The sequence below is a fragment of the Hypanus sabinus genome, chromosome X1 (genome assembly GCF_030144855.1).
Source record: "Hypanus sabinus isolate sHypSab1 chromosome X1, sHypSab1.hap1, whole genome shotgun sequence".
In the NCBI taxonomy this organism is placed as follows: domain Eukaryota; kingdom Metazoa; phylum Chordata; class Chondrichthyes; order Myliobatiformes; family Dasyatidae; genus Hypanus; species Hypanus sabinus.
In genome coordinates this window covers 63,071,409-63,089,938 of record NC_082738.1, presented here as the reverse complement: position 1 = coordinate 63,089,938, position 18,530 = coordinate 63,071,409, and the positions used below count along the sequence as shown (strand labels likewise).

Genomic DNA, 18,530 nt, shown 5'->3' with positions numbered 1-18,530 from the left:
AGACAAAAAGAAATTTGGAGTTCAAAGACTTTCTTTTGTCAACCCATTTTTCCTCTCCCTTGAAACCTTGCCTAAGGTTATTCAATGCTTTCTGTATTACATTAGTTTAATAACCCAGTACCACATTTAAGGTGCCCTTCTTATATATTTCTGAGTTAGAAATAGATTGCTATACGTTTGTTGATGTTGCATCTAAAAGTTGGACATCACTATTCAGCTCAATGGTGGACGTGGCTTCATAGTGTAGCTTGCTGTGTTCAAGAAGGGAGTTCTCTAGCACCTTCTTAACGATAAATTCAGATGGATAATAAATGTTCACATTGCTAACAACATTAAATCTTGTAATGTAGAATCAAAGATTCATCACAGGACAAGATCCTGCCATTTGGCCCATCAAACTGGGTCAGGCTTCTGCACAGAAATTCAGTCAGATCTTTTCCGCAATTGTATAACCAATTCCTTTGTTGAAGCCACAAGTGACCTGCACAAGCCACCACTTTAATTTATAATATGTAGGACACACTGAGCTTTGATTTCTTTGTAATTCACTTTACTTAGGCATAGGAGTACATTCAGCCAGAGACTCATTCCACCGAGATGTAACACTGAGCGTCAAAGGAAGTCATTCCTACCTGTGGCCATCAAACTTCACAACTCCTCCTTCGGAGTGTCAGACACCCTGAGCCAATAGGCTGGTCCTGGACTTATTTCCACTTGGCATGATTAACTTATTATTATTTAATTATTTATGGTTTTATATTGCTATATTTCTTCACTATTCTTGGTTGGTGTGGCTGTAACGAAACCCAATTTCCCTCGGGATCAATAAAGTCTGTCTTTACTTGGCTAAAGTCTATGATTCACTCTGGACTGCAGCGCATGGGCGCTTGTTCTCTTCAACATATGTTGTAAACTATCTGACAGTGAGAGATGTGAAGGCCTTATCTTCTTTATAATGCACAGGGTGAGCATGGGCCACTGAACTTAAGTTATTGAAAAGCTACCCAGGTCTATACCCTTCAGCAGATATCTCTGGATATATTTGGCTCAATCAAAAGTAGATTAGGTGGATTTTCCAGCAGGATCTCAAGGTGGCAATAACTGTAAAACATACAGCACTTCTGCCAATTCTTCTCTAAGCACCTTTCTGTATTTGTGGCATTTAATGTGGAAATTTCTATTTCTCCCATTTGTGGAGGTCAAGCCATTGGGCTTACAGGCTTTACTGCAGAATTGAGGAAAGTCTTCTGACTTGCTGTGCTGTTGAATAATCCATGTTTTAGGTGTAGATTAGTACTCCTGGCATTGTAGAGGATTCAGAGAAGGTTTATGAGAATAATCTCTGGAATGAAAGGGTTATTGCATGAGAGTGTTTGAGAGCTCTGGGTTTGTACTCACTGGAGTTTAGAGGAATGAAGGGGACCTCATTGAAACCTACCGAATATTGATTCCTGAAGAAGGGTCTTGGCCCAAAATATAGACTGTTTATTAATTTCCATAGATGCTGCCTGACCTGCTGAGTTCCTTCACCATTTAAATCTTGAAAGACCTAGAAAGAGGAGATGTGGGGAGGATGCTTATTATAGTGGGAGACCCAGAGGGCTCAGCCTCAGAATAGAGGGACATCCTTTTAGAACAGAATGAGGAGAAATTTCTTTAGCCAGAGGTGGTGAATCTGTGGTATTCATTGCTACAGATGGCTGTGGAGGACAAGTCATAAGGTACATTTAAAGTGTAGGCTGATAGGTTCTTGATTAGTAAGGGTGTCAAAGAGTACGGGTTGAAGACAGGAGAATGGGGCTTGAATAGACCTCAAAAGGGAATCTTGTGCTCTCCACACACAAGATATTGCTATGTTAAATCAATATTATGTTTCCAAGAAAATAAGTATCCCAACACATGAGGCAGCCGATCCATCTGTTTTACGTGAGGAGCATAAGCTTCCCATTTTAGATTTCATTGAGATCCAATACAAAGTTACGATTACTGCTCAGCCAAAAAATAAATTGAATGCAAGTGGATTGTGAATTCCTCTGATAAAAATATATTAGAAAATGATGGATTTTAAAATTATTTTTTGATTTAAAAATATTTATTTATTGTATTACTGATTGAACCTTAATGGTATGTTCCAATCTAACTTAAACAATGTTTAGAAGATTTATTAAAAACTGTTTTTTCATCCCCGCTTCCTTATTTCTAGGAAGTGTTCTGTTGGTTGCAAGGATTATTTTGAATTGATTCCTGTCGGCAAATTGGGATGCTATTTCCACAGATAAGAAGGATGAAGGTGGGATCTCACTGCTATCTACTGAATACTGAAAGTCTTGGAGAGAGTGGACATGGAAAGGATGTTTCCATTAGTAAGATAGTCTAAGACCTCTGGGCATAGCATCAAATAAAGGGACATTCCTTTAGAAATGTCAAAGAATTTCTTCAGCCAGAGGTGGTGAATCTGTGGAATTTATTGCTGCAGAGGGTGGTACAGGCAAAGCCATTGGGTATATTCAATGCAGAAATTGAGAGGTTTCTGACTGTTAAAAGGGTGAAAGGTTATGGGGAGAAGGTGAGGCAATGGGGTTGAAAAAATTCAGCCATGATTGAATGGTGAAGTAGACTTGATGGGCCGAATGGCAGCAGGTGAACTAAATGGATCTGACTGGACTTCTAGTCATTGAGCTACAACACATACAAATCTACAGGAGCTGGCCTTATCTGTACAGATGAAGAGTCTTGATCCAAACCACTGTCTGTTTATTTTCCTCCATAGATGCTGCCTGATTTACTAAGTTCCTTCAGCATCTGGTGTGATGCTCCAGATTCCAGCATCTACAGTCTCTTGCGATTCCAGAATTATCCAGTTATTCAGAGGAGAACCAGCCTAAAAGCACCAGGCTTACTGTAGAAGGGGTGTTTGGCAGATATTCTCATCTTTATTACTGTCATTAATTATTTATTATTCAGCACTTACGTTTCATGTTACGTTCCCTGAACCATAAGAATATTTGAAGCACAGTTTCTAAAGTGAAGCACTAAACATATCAGCAGAAGAAATTCATCAAAAGAAGAAAGAACATTAAACATGTTTACAGTACCTGTTTTGATTTTCAGAATCCAAACCTTTCTTTTTTTTCTGAGTTTAACTGTTCTTTTGACATAATCATAGATGTCATATGTGACATCTCATAGCCATGAGTCTGTACCTAAATTTAGCTCCACTGTTTGGGATGTTTTCAAATACTTCTGTAAACTATTCAGTAGCACATACTTTGCATGCTAGAGTGTGCAGCATTTCCTGCATAAACATCTGCATGCTTTAAAATAATGCATTCCTCATATGGCATTTACTACATGCCTGATGGTAATGCATTTCCTACATTTCAGAATGCAATGCAATTTCCACATGCAAAGTATTAATGCATTCTCTACATGTGAAACAGTGATATATATTTGTAAGGATTAGTACGCATTATCTGCAAACTGGATTTTCTGCATGCATGCTAGACAGCAGTGTACTAACTTGATAGCTTACAGCTTATTCTTTGTATCCTGGTTAACAGCACATTGCCAAATATGTGAGCACTGCGTAACGCTGCCAAGATATGCAATACTGTATGCAGTGCAGTGCAGTCCTAACTTAATGTCTATGGATCACTCTGCAAATATTTCTGCATATTTTGGTGCAGGTAGTTTACACTGGTAGCAATGCAACTACTGTACATGCATCCATGACAGAGCAATAAAACTACAGACAAATGATTCAGAAAGTTGGTTTGAACTCAGATTGAACCTCACCAAATCCTAACTGGGGTTGGATAGATAATTGATGTTGGAATGGTGCACCAGCTCTCCCATGGGCTTGTAATAATGGCAAACAAATTAATGACATGAAGCTACTTCACTATCTGTTGTGTCAAATCAATGCTGTGTGAGTATCTGGAGATGAAGGGTCCCTGCATATTACAGGATAGAATTGTTCAGGAGAAGACAATGTGAGAACATCACATAAAATGCTGGATAACTCTGCTGCCTGAGCATAGCAGATTCAAGGGGACATGTACAAAATTCTCTTCAAACCTCGTACCATCCTGACTAGGAAAGTCACTCAGTGGCCACTTTATTAGGTACCTCCTGGCCACTGATTGCACGTTCAGTTGCTGTAGCCCATCTACTTCAAAATTTGACGTGTTCAGAGATGCTCTTCTGCACACCACTATTGTAATACATGGTTATTTAAGTTACTGTCACCTTCCTGTCAGTTTGAACCAATCTGGCCATTCTCTTCTGACCTCTTTCATTGGCAAGGCACTTTTTCTCACAGAACCGTCGCTCACTGGATGGTTTTTGTTTCTGCTTCATTCTCTGTAAACTCTGGAGACTGTTGTACATGAAAATCCCAGGAGATCGGCAGTTTCTGAGATACTCAAACTACCTCGTCTGACACCAACAATCATTCTAAGATCGAAGTAACTTAGATCACATTCCTTCCCCATTCGGATGTCTGGCCTGAACAACAACTGAACTTCTTGACCATGAATGCATGCTTTTATGCATTGAGTTGCTACCACATGATTGGCTGATTAGATATTTGCTTTAACAAGCAGGTGTACCTAATAAAATGGCCACAGAAAGTAAAACTGCTGGTATAAGCAATACTACAACTTCTACAATAAATACTACAGAAAACGTGTGTTCTGAGCATTATTTATTCATTAACTCATTTATTATTTTTTGCATGTGCATTGTTTGTCTTCTTTAGCACATTGGTTGTTTGTTAGTCTTTGTATTTTTGCATTGATTCTATTGTATTTCTTTGTTCTACTGTGAATGCCTCATTGATTCTATTGTATTTCTTTGTTCTACTGTGAATGCCTCATTGATTCTATTGTATTTCTTTGTTCTACTGTGAATGCCTGCAAGAAAATGAATCTCAGGGTAGTATATGGTGACGTATACATACTTTGATAAAAAAAAGTCACTTTGAACTTTAAAGAGTTGTCTCAGCAACAACTGAACAGCTTGGGCTTTTGCTGTTCAGAGTTGAGGGAAATGAGAGGTGTATGGAGTGTTTCTGAGAACACAGTGCACTGCATATTAGGAAAGATAAATGTTCAATGGCAACTTTGAACGTTTCCAGTCAAACATTAGAATGGATTCTGCAGATGCTGGAAATCGAGAGCAACACACAAGGGTGTGTGTTCACTGTACTTCTTACAGCAAATAGAATTATCAGAGCAACTAGAATTGATGAAGGGTCTTGGCCCAAAACGTTGACTGTTTATTCCCCTTCATAGATGCTGCGTGACCTGCTGAATTACCTGATATTTTGTGTATGTTTCCCTGGATTTCCATATCTGCAGAATCTCTTGTGATTAAGAAGAGAGGCTTAATACATGATATGGGCTAACAAGAAACAAATATATGTTGATTAAAAAAGGCCAAATACCTGGCTACTATTTCTTGATAGTTTTTGATGACAATAATGTCTCGCTGGTAGTTTGAATACATCTACATGTCTACAGAAGCCCCCACCTGTGCTAATACTATCTTTGTAATCCAGAAATCTCTACTAAGTGTAAGCAGTGCATGCATGCCAATTTTGTTTTGTGTTTTTGTTTTTTCACTCACATTCCAGGTGACATATCAACAAGTGGCAGCCTGGCACTGATTTGAACAAAGATTCCAGGTCAGCCCATCACTGATGACTTGTTGGAACCCTTGGTTCAATTAGTTACAAGCAACTAGAAGGACACGCATATACATACGCAGCTAAGGCAAAGGAAAATGGTATGGGACGTGTGTTATGGTCATATATACATACCCAAAACATCTGAAGAGAAAGGAGAGTAATGATGGAGTAAGAGAATGAGAGAGAAAAATCCAAGACAGTCAATTTAATTTGCACACTTATTAAAGTTCAGATCAGAATTTCAATACATTAGTCTATAAATGGTCAACAGTCATTTATCAATACTGCATTGTTAATTTTATTATTACAATGGAATAAAGAACAGCTTTATAGAATTATACAATGCTAGAAGTGAGAGTGAATGCTAAATTATCCAGTTTCTGCAGGCTGGTCTGATCTGCACAGCCAACATTTTCTATATTTAAGCAGTCACCTGGTTTTAATGGGAAGCCAACAACTACTTCCTCCTTCACTTGGTTCCATCTGCCTAATCAACTATCTCTCAACTATCAGCCTCTATATAACCTCCTCACCTCTCTGTACTGGTACTCTACCTTCTACCCTCCCAGTCCTGACAGGGTCTGAATCTGAGATGATGACCCTCTCTTTGCCTCCAAATATGCTGCTTGACCTGCTGAGTTCTAGCAGTTTATATTTTAGTAATCAGATTGTACCAATTTTCTATTGTACTTTATTTAACTATAACGTGTTGGTTAATACTATATTTTGTGCAAAACCAGTTTTCATTAAGAATAGGCTATGAACATCAAATCGGTAACAACAATCTCTGAAGTCCATAGAAAATGGTGGAAACAGCCAAGACTATCAGAGGCAAGGCCCGACCTACCACCAAACATATTTACAGGGTATGCTGCCACAAGAAAGCAGCATCCATCATCAAGGATCCCAACCATCTAGACCATGCTCTCTTCTCGCTACTGCTGTCGGGAAGGAGTTACAGGAGCCTTAGGTCCCATACCACCAGGTTCAGGAACAACTATTATCCTACAATCTTCAGGCTCCTGAACCAGAGTGGATAAAATCACTCACCTCAATTCAGAGCCGATTTACTGCAAGCCATGATCCTATTGCAAGCCATGATGGCCTTCCTCACTGTCCACGACACCCCCAATCTTTGTGTCATCTGCAAATCTGCTGATGCAGTTAACCACATTATCATCCAGATCGTTGATATAGATGACATACAACAAAGGACCCAGCATTGAATCCCTGCAGCACTACATTAGTCACAGGCCTCCAGTCAGAGAGTACCCATCTACTACCACTCTCTGGTTTCTCCCACAAAGCCAATGTCTAATCCAATTTACTACCTCATCTTGAATGCTTAGCGACTGAACCTTCTTGACCAACCTCTTATGTGGGGCCTTGTCAAATGGCTTACTAAAGTCCATATAGACAACATCTATTGCCTAGCCTTCATCAACTTTCCTGGTAACTACCTTGAAAAACTATAAGTTTGGTTAGACATGACCTACCACGCATGAAGCCATGTTGACTATCTTTAATCAGTCCACAGCTATCCAAATACTCATATATCCAGTCCCTTAGAATATTTTCCAATAATTTTCCTACTACTGATGTCATGCTCATCTGTCTATAATTTCCTGTTTTATTTTTGGAACCTTTCGTAAACAGTGGAACAACATTGGCTATCCTCCCATCCTCCGTACCTCACCTATCGCTAAGGATGCTTTAAATATCTCTGCTTGGGCCCTGGCAATTCCTGCACTTGCTTCCCATGGGTCACCTTGGAACACCTTGTCAGCACCTGGGGATATATCCACCCTAATTTGCCTCAATACAGCAAACACCACCTCTTCCTCTGTAATCTGTACAGGGTCCATGAAGTGGATGCCACTTTTTATCCCTTCTATAGACTCTGTGTCCATTTCCTGAATATTACAGATGCAGAAAAATCATTTAAGATCTTCCTCTTCATGTTTTGGCTCCACGCATGGATTACCATTTTGATCTTCCAGGGGACTAATTTTGTCCCTTGCAATCCTTTTGCCCGTAACATGTTTGTAGAATCCCTGAGGATTCTCCTTCACCTTGTCTGCTAGGACAACCTCATTGCTTCCTTTAGCCATCTTGATTTCTTTCTTATGTGTTCTTTTGCATTTCTTATACTCTATAAGCTCCTTATTTGTTCCTACTTGCCTATACTTGCTATGCACCTTTTTACTTAACTAGGGTCTCAATGTCTCTTGAAAACCAAGGTTCCCTACATTGTTATCTTTACCTTTTATTCTGACAGGCACATACAAGTTCTGTACTCTCAAAATTAAATACATGTATTTAATTTGAAACTAATGGCACTGTGATCACTAGATGCAAAATGTTCTCAGTATTTTTTATTTGCACAATTTGTTTTCTTTTTCACATTGTTTTTCAGTCTTTATTTATGTATAGTTTTTCAGATATACTATTGTATATATTTATCTTCCTGTGAATCTCTGCAAAAAATGAATCTCAAGGTAGAATATGGTGACATATGCATACTTTCATCATAAATTCACTTTGACATTAACTGCAGTGTTAATTTCACTCCCACTCATAAGAGGTACAGCACAGATGGAGCACTTGGTTTATATCCCAGTTGTAAAGTGAAGTATTTAGTTCACTCCCAGTTCTACACGCTCGATAGGTTACAGCTCTTGAAGTGTTCATCCAGGTACTTTTGCATACGATGGATCCTTACACCTGTTCCTTCTACGCAGTGGGTTCTTCAACCATACTTTAGTCATTCTATCAATGACTATTTTCCTGAACTATATTCTCGTTTTTGTATCAGTGACTATTTTCCTGGACTATACTCTAGTCCAGGAGTGGGCAAACTTTTTGACTTGTGGGCCACAAAGGGTTCTAAAATTTGACAGGGGGGCCGGACCAGGAGCAGATGGACGGAGTGTTTTGGTAATACACCTCATAAGAGAAAATAAAATATCATGGGATATGTAGAAAACATTTGCTTTAATTTCAATTGAAAATGAACAAATGCATTACAACAAAATATCTGTCTTTGAAGTCCCATGGTATTTAGCTATTTATTGAAATGACTTTTAAAACACTGAAAATTAAATGAATAAAATACAACTTTTTTTAATAGTAACAGTTATTATTTTAAAGCACTGAAAATTCTGTTATCCTTCAAGATATTATCATCATCACTCTCCTCCTGACTGTCTTTATTTCAAAAACAGTAGGAGATGCAGGTCTACTTGTCCTGCTCCTTCTTATTCAATTGTCCCCTGTGCCAAAACTCAACAACGACCAGCACAAAGACAGAACAGGGACAGCGCGCCAGTATGCGAAGCGCGTTATTTGATCTAGAGCGCATTTTTTATTTTGAGAACGTATGTGCACCTGCGCACTACTCATGTCCATCACTTAACAGAAATGACATGTAACATGTAAGGCTTATTGAAAAAAATATTTTCAAATGCATTTTTTACATAACACAACGAAGAAACTTATTTTTAATTTCAGTGGGAACAGTGTTGTTGGTCTCCCTTTTTAGCCAGCGCATCAAAGTCTGGATTTAGTTTTGTTGTGGCGATTCTCAGGATGGATCTGAGGTGTTGGTCAGTTAACTTGGATCTGTGGCTGGCTTTGTTGATGTTCATGACGCTGAACGCCTGTTCACACAAATAGGTCGAGCCGAACAAAGAGTAAAGCACAAATGTGGAGTAATACGCTGCACCTCAACAAAGGTCAATGTGTAGCGATGTGCTACATGCAGCGCTAAAATTACGACATGGAGTTGGTAACTGCAGTTGAAGAAAAAAACTTTATTCGAAATCCCCAGCCTCACTTTTAAGCCTCCCTCAACCTGCACCCCCCCCCCCCCCGTGGCGCAGAGGCTCCAAACTCCAAAGCTCCGTGCTCGCAAATCCCCGTAGGCTATCTCCCTTAGCCGGAACGCTGGCTAATTGTGAGCTGGTTCGGATGTGCCAGGAAATGGGTCGCCACAAATGTATATAGAGTGCGTCATCTATTGGGAAAACGCCAGAATTGCGGGGAAAAAACATTAACAAGGTTTATTAATATAATTTCATCAAGTTCTGCGGGCCGGATTAAAAAGCTTAAAAGATTAAAAGCATATGGCCCGCGGGCCGTAGTTTGCCCATGCCTGCTCTAGTCATTCTATCAATGACTATTTACCTATACAATACTCTAGTCTATCAATTACTATTTTCTTGCAGAAACTCCAGCCATTGCTGCTCTGCTGTCCTTCCTGATAGTGTCCCTTTCCAATCAACCTTGGCCAGTTCCCCTCTCATGCCATTGTAATTTCCTTTATTCCCCCGAAATTAGGATTTAGTTTCTCCTTCTCAAATTTCAAAGTGAACTTGATCATATCGTGATCACTGTTCCCTAAGGGTTCCTTAACTTTAATCTCTCTTTATCACCTCTGGATCATTGCACAACACCCAATTTAGCACAGCCGATCCCTTAGTGGGCTCAACAACAAGCTGTTCTAAAAAGCCATCCGTTAGACATTCTACAAATACTCTCTCTTGAGGTCCAGTACTGGCCTGGTTTTCCCTATCCACTTTCATGTTAAAATCCCCAATGATTATCATGACATTGACTTTCTGACATGCCTTTTCTGTCTCCTGCTGTAATTTGTAATCCACATCCTGGTTGCTGTTTGGAGGCTAGTATACAACGGCCATTAGGATCCTTTTACCCTTGCCATTTCTTAGCTCAACCCATAGAGACTCTACACCTTCCAATACTATGTCATCACTTTCTAATGATTTAATATTATTTCTTATGAACCTGGCCTCCACAGCTGCATGCGGCAACAAATTTCACAAATTCACCACCCTCTGGCTAAAGAAATTTCTCCGCATCACTGTTTTGAAAGGGTGCCCCTCTATCCTGAGGCTGTGCCTTCTTGTCCTAGACCCACCCAACATGGGAAACATCCTTTCCACATCTACTCTGTCTAGGCCTTTCCACACTTGAAAGGTTTCAATGAGATCCCTCCTCATCCTTCTGAGTTCCAGTGAGTACAGACCCAGAGTCATCAAATGTTCCTCGTATGATAACCCTTTCATTCCTGGAATCATCCTTGTGAACCTCCTCTGGACCCTCTCCAATGCCAGCACATCTCTTCTAAGATAAGGGTCCCAAAACTGTTCACTATACTCAAGGTGAGGCCTCACCAGTGCCTTATAAAGCCTCAGCATCACATCCTTGCTCTTGTATTCTAGACCTTTTGAAATGAATGCCAACATGACATTTGCCTTCCTCACTACTGACTCAACCTGCAAGCTAGCCTTCAGGGTGTTCTGCACAAGGACTCCCAAGTCCCTCTGCATCTCAGATTGCTGTATTTTCTCCTTGTTTAGAAAATAGTCCACACATTATTTCTACTACCAAAGTGCATGACCATGCAGTTTCCAGCATTTTATTTCATTTGCCACTTTCTTGCTTATTCTCCTAATCTGTTTAAGTTGTTCTGCATCCTACCTCTTTCCTCAACACTACCTGCCCTTCCACCAATCTTCATATCATCTGCAAACTTGGCAACAAAGACATCTATTCCATCATCTAAATCACTTATATACAGCATAAAAAGAAATGGTCCCAACACCGACCCCTGCGGAACACCACTAGTCACTGGCAGCTAACCAGAAAAGTATCCTTTCATTCCCATTCACTGCCTCCTACCAATCAGCTGATGCTGTAACCATCTTAGTAACTTTTTTGTAACACCATGAGCTTTTAACTTGGTAAGCAACTTCATATGAGGCACCTTATCAAAGACTTTCTGAAAGTCCAAATATACACCATCAACTACATCCCCTTTATCTATCCTACTTGTAATCACCTCAAAGTATTCCAACAGGTTTGTCAGACAGGATTTTCCCTGAAGGAGACCATGCTGACTTTGTACTATCTTGTCCCTTGTCACCAAGTACTCCATCACCTCATCCTTAACAATTGACTCCAACATCTTCCCAACCACTGAGGTCAGGCTATCTGGACTATAATTTCCTTTCTGCAGCCTTCCTCTTTTCTTAAAGAGTGGAGTAACATTTGCAGTTTTCCAGTCCTCTGCCAGAGTCTAATGATTATGAAAAGATCATTTCAAATGCCACCACCATCTCTGACACTACCTCTTTCAGCACCTTAGGGTGCAGTTCCTTTGGTCTGGGTGACTTATGTACCTTCAGGTTTTTCAGCTTTTTGAGCACCTTCTCTCTTGTAACAGTAACTGCACCCATTTCTCTTCCTTCACACACTAGGCTAGTGTCTTCCACAGTGAAGACTGATGCAAAATACTCATTTAGTTCATCAGACATCTCCTTGTCCTCAGTTATTATATCTCATGCCTCATTTTCTAGCTGTCCTATATCCACTCTCATTTCTCTTTTAATTTTAAGTCTTGAAAAAACTTTTACTATCTTGCTAGCTTGCTTTCATATTTCATCATTTCCCTTCTAATGATTTTTTTTAGTTGATCTCTGTAGGTTTTTAAAAACTTCCCAATCCTTTATCTTCACACTCATTTTTGCTTTTTTGTATGCCCTTTCTTTCATTTTTACAATAGCTTTGACTTCCCTTGTCAGCCACGGTTGCACTATTTTACCATTTGAGTATTTCTTCATTTTTGGAATACACATGTCCTGCACCTTCCTCATTTTTCCCAGAAATGCACACAATTGCTGCTCTGCTGACATCCCTGCCAGCAGCTCCTTCCAATTTACTTTGCCCAACTCCTCTCTCATACCACTGTAATTTCCCTTACTCTACTGAAATGCTGCTACATTAGACTTTACTTGCTCCCTATCAAATTTCAAGTTGAACACAATCATATTGTGATCACTGGTTCCTACGGGTTACCTTAGGCTCCCTAATCGCCTCCAGTTCATTATGTAACACCCAATCCAGTATAGCTGATCCCCTAGTAGGCTCAGTGACAAACTGCTCTAAAAAGCCATCTCTTAGGCATTCAACAAGCTCACTCTCTTGAGATCCATTGCCAACCTGATTTTCCCAATCGACCCGCATGATAACATCTCCCACGACTACCATAACATTGCCCTTTTGGCTCGCCTTTTCTATTTCGTGTTGTAACCTGAGGTCCACCTCTCAGCCACTGTTGGGAGTAACTGCCATCAACATCCTTGAGTTCTTCACTCAACCCACAAGGATTCAACATCTTCTGATCCTAAGCCACATCTTTCTACTGATTTGATACCAGCAGAGCCACGTCACCCCCTCTGCGTACCTTTCTATCCCTCCGATATAATGTGTAACCTTGGACATTCAACTCCCAACTACAATAATCATTCAGCCACTATTCAGTGATGGCTACAACATCATAGCTGGCAATCTGTAATATTACAACAAGATCATCCACCTTATTTCTTATATATTACAACAAGATCATCCACCTTATTTCTTGTATTACGTGCATTTAGATAAAACACCTTGAGCATTCTGCATCTGTAATGTTTTGATACTCAGCCTGGTGGCTGCAACTGAGTCCCATCACCTGCCTGTCCTTCCTGACAATCTGACCGCATGCTATCTTTACTTTTTTACCATCTGTCCTTCCTGAGTCTAAACCCTCCCCAACAGCTCTAACAAACCTGCCTGCAAGAATATTGTTCCCCCTCAGGTTCAGGTGCAACCTGTCACTTTTGAACAGGTCATACCTCCCCCAGAAGAGATCTCAATTATCCAAGAACCTGAAGCCCTGCCCCTGCACCAGCTTCTCAGCCATGCATTTATCTGCCAAGTCATTCTGTTTCTATCCTCACTGGCATATGGCACAGGCAGCAATCCAGAAATTACTACCTGGGAGGTCCTGGTTCTCAGCTTTCTACTCAGCTCTCTAAATTCTCTTTTCAGGACCTCATTGCTTTCCTTCCTATGTCATTGGTACCAATATATACCAAGACTTCTGGCTGCTCCCCCTCTCTTCAAAATGTTGTGGATGCAACCTTAGACATTCCTGACCCTGGCACTTGGAAGGCAACATACCATCTGGGTGTCCTGTTCACGTCAGATGACAATTGTGGAGAAAGTCACAGATTTAATGGTACAATTTATGAACCTGAATCATTAACTCCTGTTTTTCTCTCCACTGTTACTGACTGACCTGCTAATTATTCCCAACGTTTCTTGGTTTTATTTTATTTATCTGGCATAATTTTGCTTTCAATTTGCAATTCCACTACAACTTTGAACTCTGGTCTCTGCCTCCCACATATTCAGGAACCATTGATCAAGTTGGGTAAATCACATGCGCTCACTCATTGAGATCAAGTGTTTTAAATCTCAATTTTCTGTTAGATGAAAATTTGTGTCAATAGTATGGAGGTGATGATTGGATCAACACAACACATTGATTAAGTTCTCAGAAAAGTGATGGATGAGTGAGACAACATCCCCCTCAAACTGTGCTCCTAACAAGTTCTTCTCTTAGCTTTGACGCTCACTTGGAGATACCACATTAGCAAATGAGCAAAGGAAGGAAATAATATTTAATACATGCAACAGTTCCAACAACAAAGTGAAACCATCAGGCTGCAATCAACTCTGGGATCATGCTTGGTGCTGGCAACCTTTATCTGAGGCTGCCTGTAGTAACAACTTAATCTTTGCCTTCAGGATTTTGTATGCTTTTTAAACAATTTTCACAACCCATCCTTCTGCATTTAATGAACTCTACACTTACATCCCAGATCTCCCTTCACTTGTTCTCATTTGGAAATATACACTCCAGCTTACTATTGCCCCCCCCCCCCGCCCCCCCGAACAAATCTTCCCACAAAAATGTAAATTTTTGTACATCTATGATTCCAAGTTCTGTGCCATCTCCAAATTGGGAACCGTGCACTGTCCAACCAAGTCCAAATACTGGCATTTAGGGATTTACTACTCTCCCTCTTCAGACCAATATGCGACAATTTCCAGTTACATAGTTAATTTTCTATCCGTTCTACTCTATCTACTGTTACTCTATGGGCTTCAATCTTGATGACAAGCCCATTGTGCAACTGTTTATCAAATGCTCAAATCCTATATTATCCTCATCAACCCTCCCTGCCACTTCACCAAAATATTCTCCAAATTTAACTTTCTTTAACAAATCAATGCTGGTATTCTAGTATCAATCCACATACATCAAAATAATTACTGCTGCTGAATGTTCCTGAAATTTTCTCCACACAAAGTAAAACTAATTGATCTCTAGTTGCTACCTTTACACCGTTCTTTTAAACAAGGTTGGAACATTTGAAATTTTCCAGTTCTTTTTCTTCTTGTTTTTTAAAAAAAATATTTATTTATTTTTAAATTTTTTATAATTTTTTTTCTACAAACAAAAATTACAGCACATCCACAAAAACCACGACCTTAACAAAATCAGATTAAATATTGAGCAGCAAAAGGGAGAAAAATATAAAAGCAAAAGTAAACATACACAGCAGAGGTGCACAGTACCAAAGAACCTCAGTCCTCACCCCGTAAGAAAGTCCAATACAGGGCCCCATATCCTTTCAAAGATGTCCCCTCTGTCCTCATTACAGAGTCTCAGTCTCCAAATGTAAAGTGTTTGCCAGTTCTCTCAACCACAGATCGTACGTAGGCACAGAGTCCATTTTCCACATTTGCAGGATTAATTTCTTAGCAATCACCCTTCCAAACAACACAGCCATTTTTTCATACTTATTGGCTGAAGACAGGGAGCTTGTTGCTCCAAGGATGGCAATGAGCGGGTCCGGTTCCCATAACCCTCAGAGAAACAGTGAAAGATATCTTTCCGGTATGTATAAAGCTTACAACATAACCAGAATGAATGTGACAAGTTACTGTTCTCAGATTTACATCTATTACAAGCTGGTGAAACATCAGGGTAGAAGCTGTGCAACTTTTCTTTGGAATAATGAAGTCCATGTATTGTTTTAAACTGTATGAGTCTGTGTCTAATGTTGACCGAACAATCATGTATACTCTTTAAACATTCATCCCCAGACCTCCTCGGTCAGTTCTATACCCAATTCATCCACCCATGCCTGTTTAAGACCTGCAGTATTCATCCGAGCTCCATTATGTAGGATCTGATAAAAACAGGATACGGCACTATGAGTAACAGGACCAAATTTATTTATTGCCTCCAGGGACTCATGTTTGTCTAAAACCTCGAAGTTAGGTATATATTTCCCGACATAATCTCGAATTTGTAAATATCTAAAAAAACTAGATGCAGGGATATTGTAAACTGCTTGTAACTGCGCCAATGAGGCAAAGTTTCCATTAATATATAGGTCACCTACACTACAGATACCACTCTGTTTCCAGGTGGAAAAAACAGAATCAGTCAGGCCACGAATGATAGTCAGGAATGATTGTCACAGATCGGAGTGTCATTATAAGTTTTTGGGGCCTTAATGTGTAGTTGAATCTGCTTCCAAATTCTTATAGAGCTGCCAACCACAAAGCGGTTACTAAAGTGTGATTTATTAACTGCAGTGGGGCTATTAAGGAGAGCTGGTAAGGAAGTCTTCTTAAAAAGCACTCGGTCTATGAGTAACCATGCTGGGCACGAGTCTGAGGTAGAGGGTGGGCCTTTTATCCACCATGCAAGAATGGATGGGTGGGCAGCCCAGTAATACATTTTAATGTCCGGTTGGGCAAAACCTTCTGCTTTCTTGGGCTTTGACAAGTGTTTTTTAGTAATTCTAATGTCTTTATAATTCCAAATGAAGGGTATAATAATTGAATCCAATTGCTTAAAATATGATAGAGGAATAAAACATGGAATTGACTGGAAAAGATGAAGAAATTGTGGCAGTACAATCATCTTGATTGCGTTAACCCTCCCCACCAAAGAAATTGGAAGTGTTTTCTGAAAGTCAATATTGCATTTAACCTGCTCAACTTTGTTTTGCCAATTCACTTGCAAAAGGTCATCTGAGTTTTTTGTAATAGACACAACAAGATAGGAAAAATTATCATAAGTTATTTTAAAAGGAATAGACTGTACATATGCTGTATTAACCACCGCAGTAACTGGCATTAGTTCACTCTTATCCCAATTAATAGAGAAACCTGAGAAACTACCAAAATTATTAATTAGAGTCAGAAGGGCAGATATTGATGCTTGTGGGCTGGAGATAAATAAAAGGACATCGTCAGCATATAATGAAAGGTGATGTTTATGTCCATGCATATCAATGGGAGATATCAAAGGGTCCTGTCTGATGCTAACAGCCAGTGGCTCAATGATAACTGCAAACAAAAATGGAGAAAGCCTTGACAAGTCCCACGATGAATTGCAGAAGGGGAGGAAATATTCTGATTCATGATAATTGAAGCAGATGGGTGTGAATAAATTATCTCAATCCATTTAATGAAGGATGCTCCAAATCCAAATTTCTTAAGTGCAAACATCATATATGGGCATTCCACTTGGTCAAACGCACATTGCACATCTAATGAAATGACTACAGCCTCTTCTGTATGTTCTGTATATAAAATATTGAAAAGACGATGCAAATTAAAATGCATATGTCTACCTGGCATGAAGCCAGTTTGATCTGGATGAATAACAGAACAAATGTATCCTTTTAACCTATTAGCCAGGACTTTACTGAGAATTTTGGTTTCAACGGGCAGCAGCAAAATGGGGCGATATGATGAAACCACCTCGGGATCACGGCCTAGTTGTGGAATCAGAGAAACACTGGCTTTATATAAAGAAGGTGGCAAACTGGAAGCTGTCCTGGAGTGATTCAACATTCATAAGAGCAGAGGTGACAATTTTGGACCAAATACTTTGAAGAATTCCATGCTAAAACCATCCGAAATTTTCCAGTTCTAAGATATCACCGTTGAATCTTTGGAAGATTATGGTTGGGGCCACTGCATTTTCTCCTCTCTCTATCTATGGATTTATTGCATCTGCTTTAGGTAATCTATCCTCTCTAAGCATATCCTGCCTTTCTGCCAGAGTAACATACAAAAAGCGGAAGGAGCTCAGCAGTTCAGGCAACATCTATGGAAAGGAATAAACAGGTTTCTCCAAGCCTCCCCCCCCCACCCCATTTGCAGTCCTGATGAAGGGTCTCGGCCCGAAATGTTAACTGTTTATTCTTCTCCAGAGATACTGCCTGTCCTGCTAAGTTCTTCCAGCATTTTCTGTGTGTTACTCTGGATTTCCAGCATCTGTAGAATTTTTTGTGTTTATGATATGCTGCTGCACTGTGAAGTTGCTGCAGCTGTGAACTACATATACCTGTCTGGACATGCCCCCCCCCCCCCCCCCCCCCCGCTGACTGCTCCTGTGGCTCCTCCCACTGACCGTGGATCCTCCCACGGACCCCGGTATAAATGCGATTGGAGACAGTCTTCAGGATGTTGTGTGGTGGTCAATTACTGCTTGTTCTTTCTTCCAGCCAATAAAAGCCTATATCTCGCCTCATGTCTCCGAGAGTTATTGATGGTGCATCAGAAGTCACTTTGAGATATGCCTACTCTGAAGAGGTTTAAATCTGCTCTTTGTCCCTCTTTCACTGCTCCAGCTCTTGGTCTTTGCTACTCATTCCCCTCTCCCCACTTCCTTATACTCGATTCTCCTCCACTTCAGTTCCAGTCCAGATGATGAGTCCTGGACCGAATGTTGACTCTTCATTGTTCTCCATAGACTTTGCCTGACCTGCTGAGTTCCTCCAGTATTTTGTAATCATCACTTCTGATGGTGGTTTGGAGTGAAAATATTAGATGTACTCACTAATTCCCCCCCACCATCCCATAATGCTATGACAGTCTCAACGATCTCAAGTTGGGTTTATTA

General features: G+C 40.0%; 1 protein-coding gene across 1 annotated transcript in view; it reads right to left on the bottom strand.

Moving 5' to 3' along the window:
• Positions 1-18,530, bottom strand: part of LOC132384510 (voltage-dependent L-type calcium channel subunit beta-1-like) — a 98,927-nt gene that overhangs the window by 20,467 nt on the left and 59,930 nt on the right. The window contains 1 exon segment of the mRNA XM_059955663.1: positions 17,570-17,652. Within this exon segment, the coding sequence (XP_059811646.1) occupies positions 17,570-17,652 (83 nt within the window).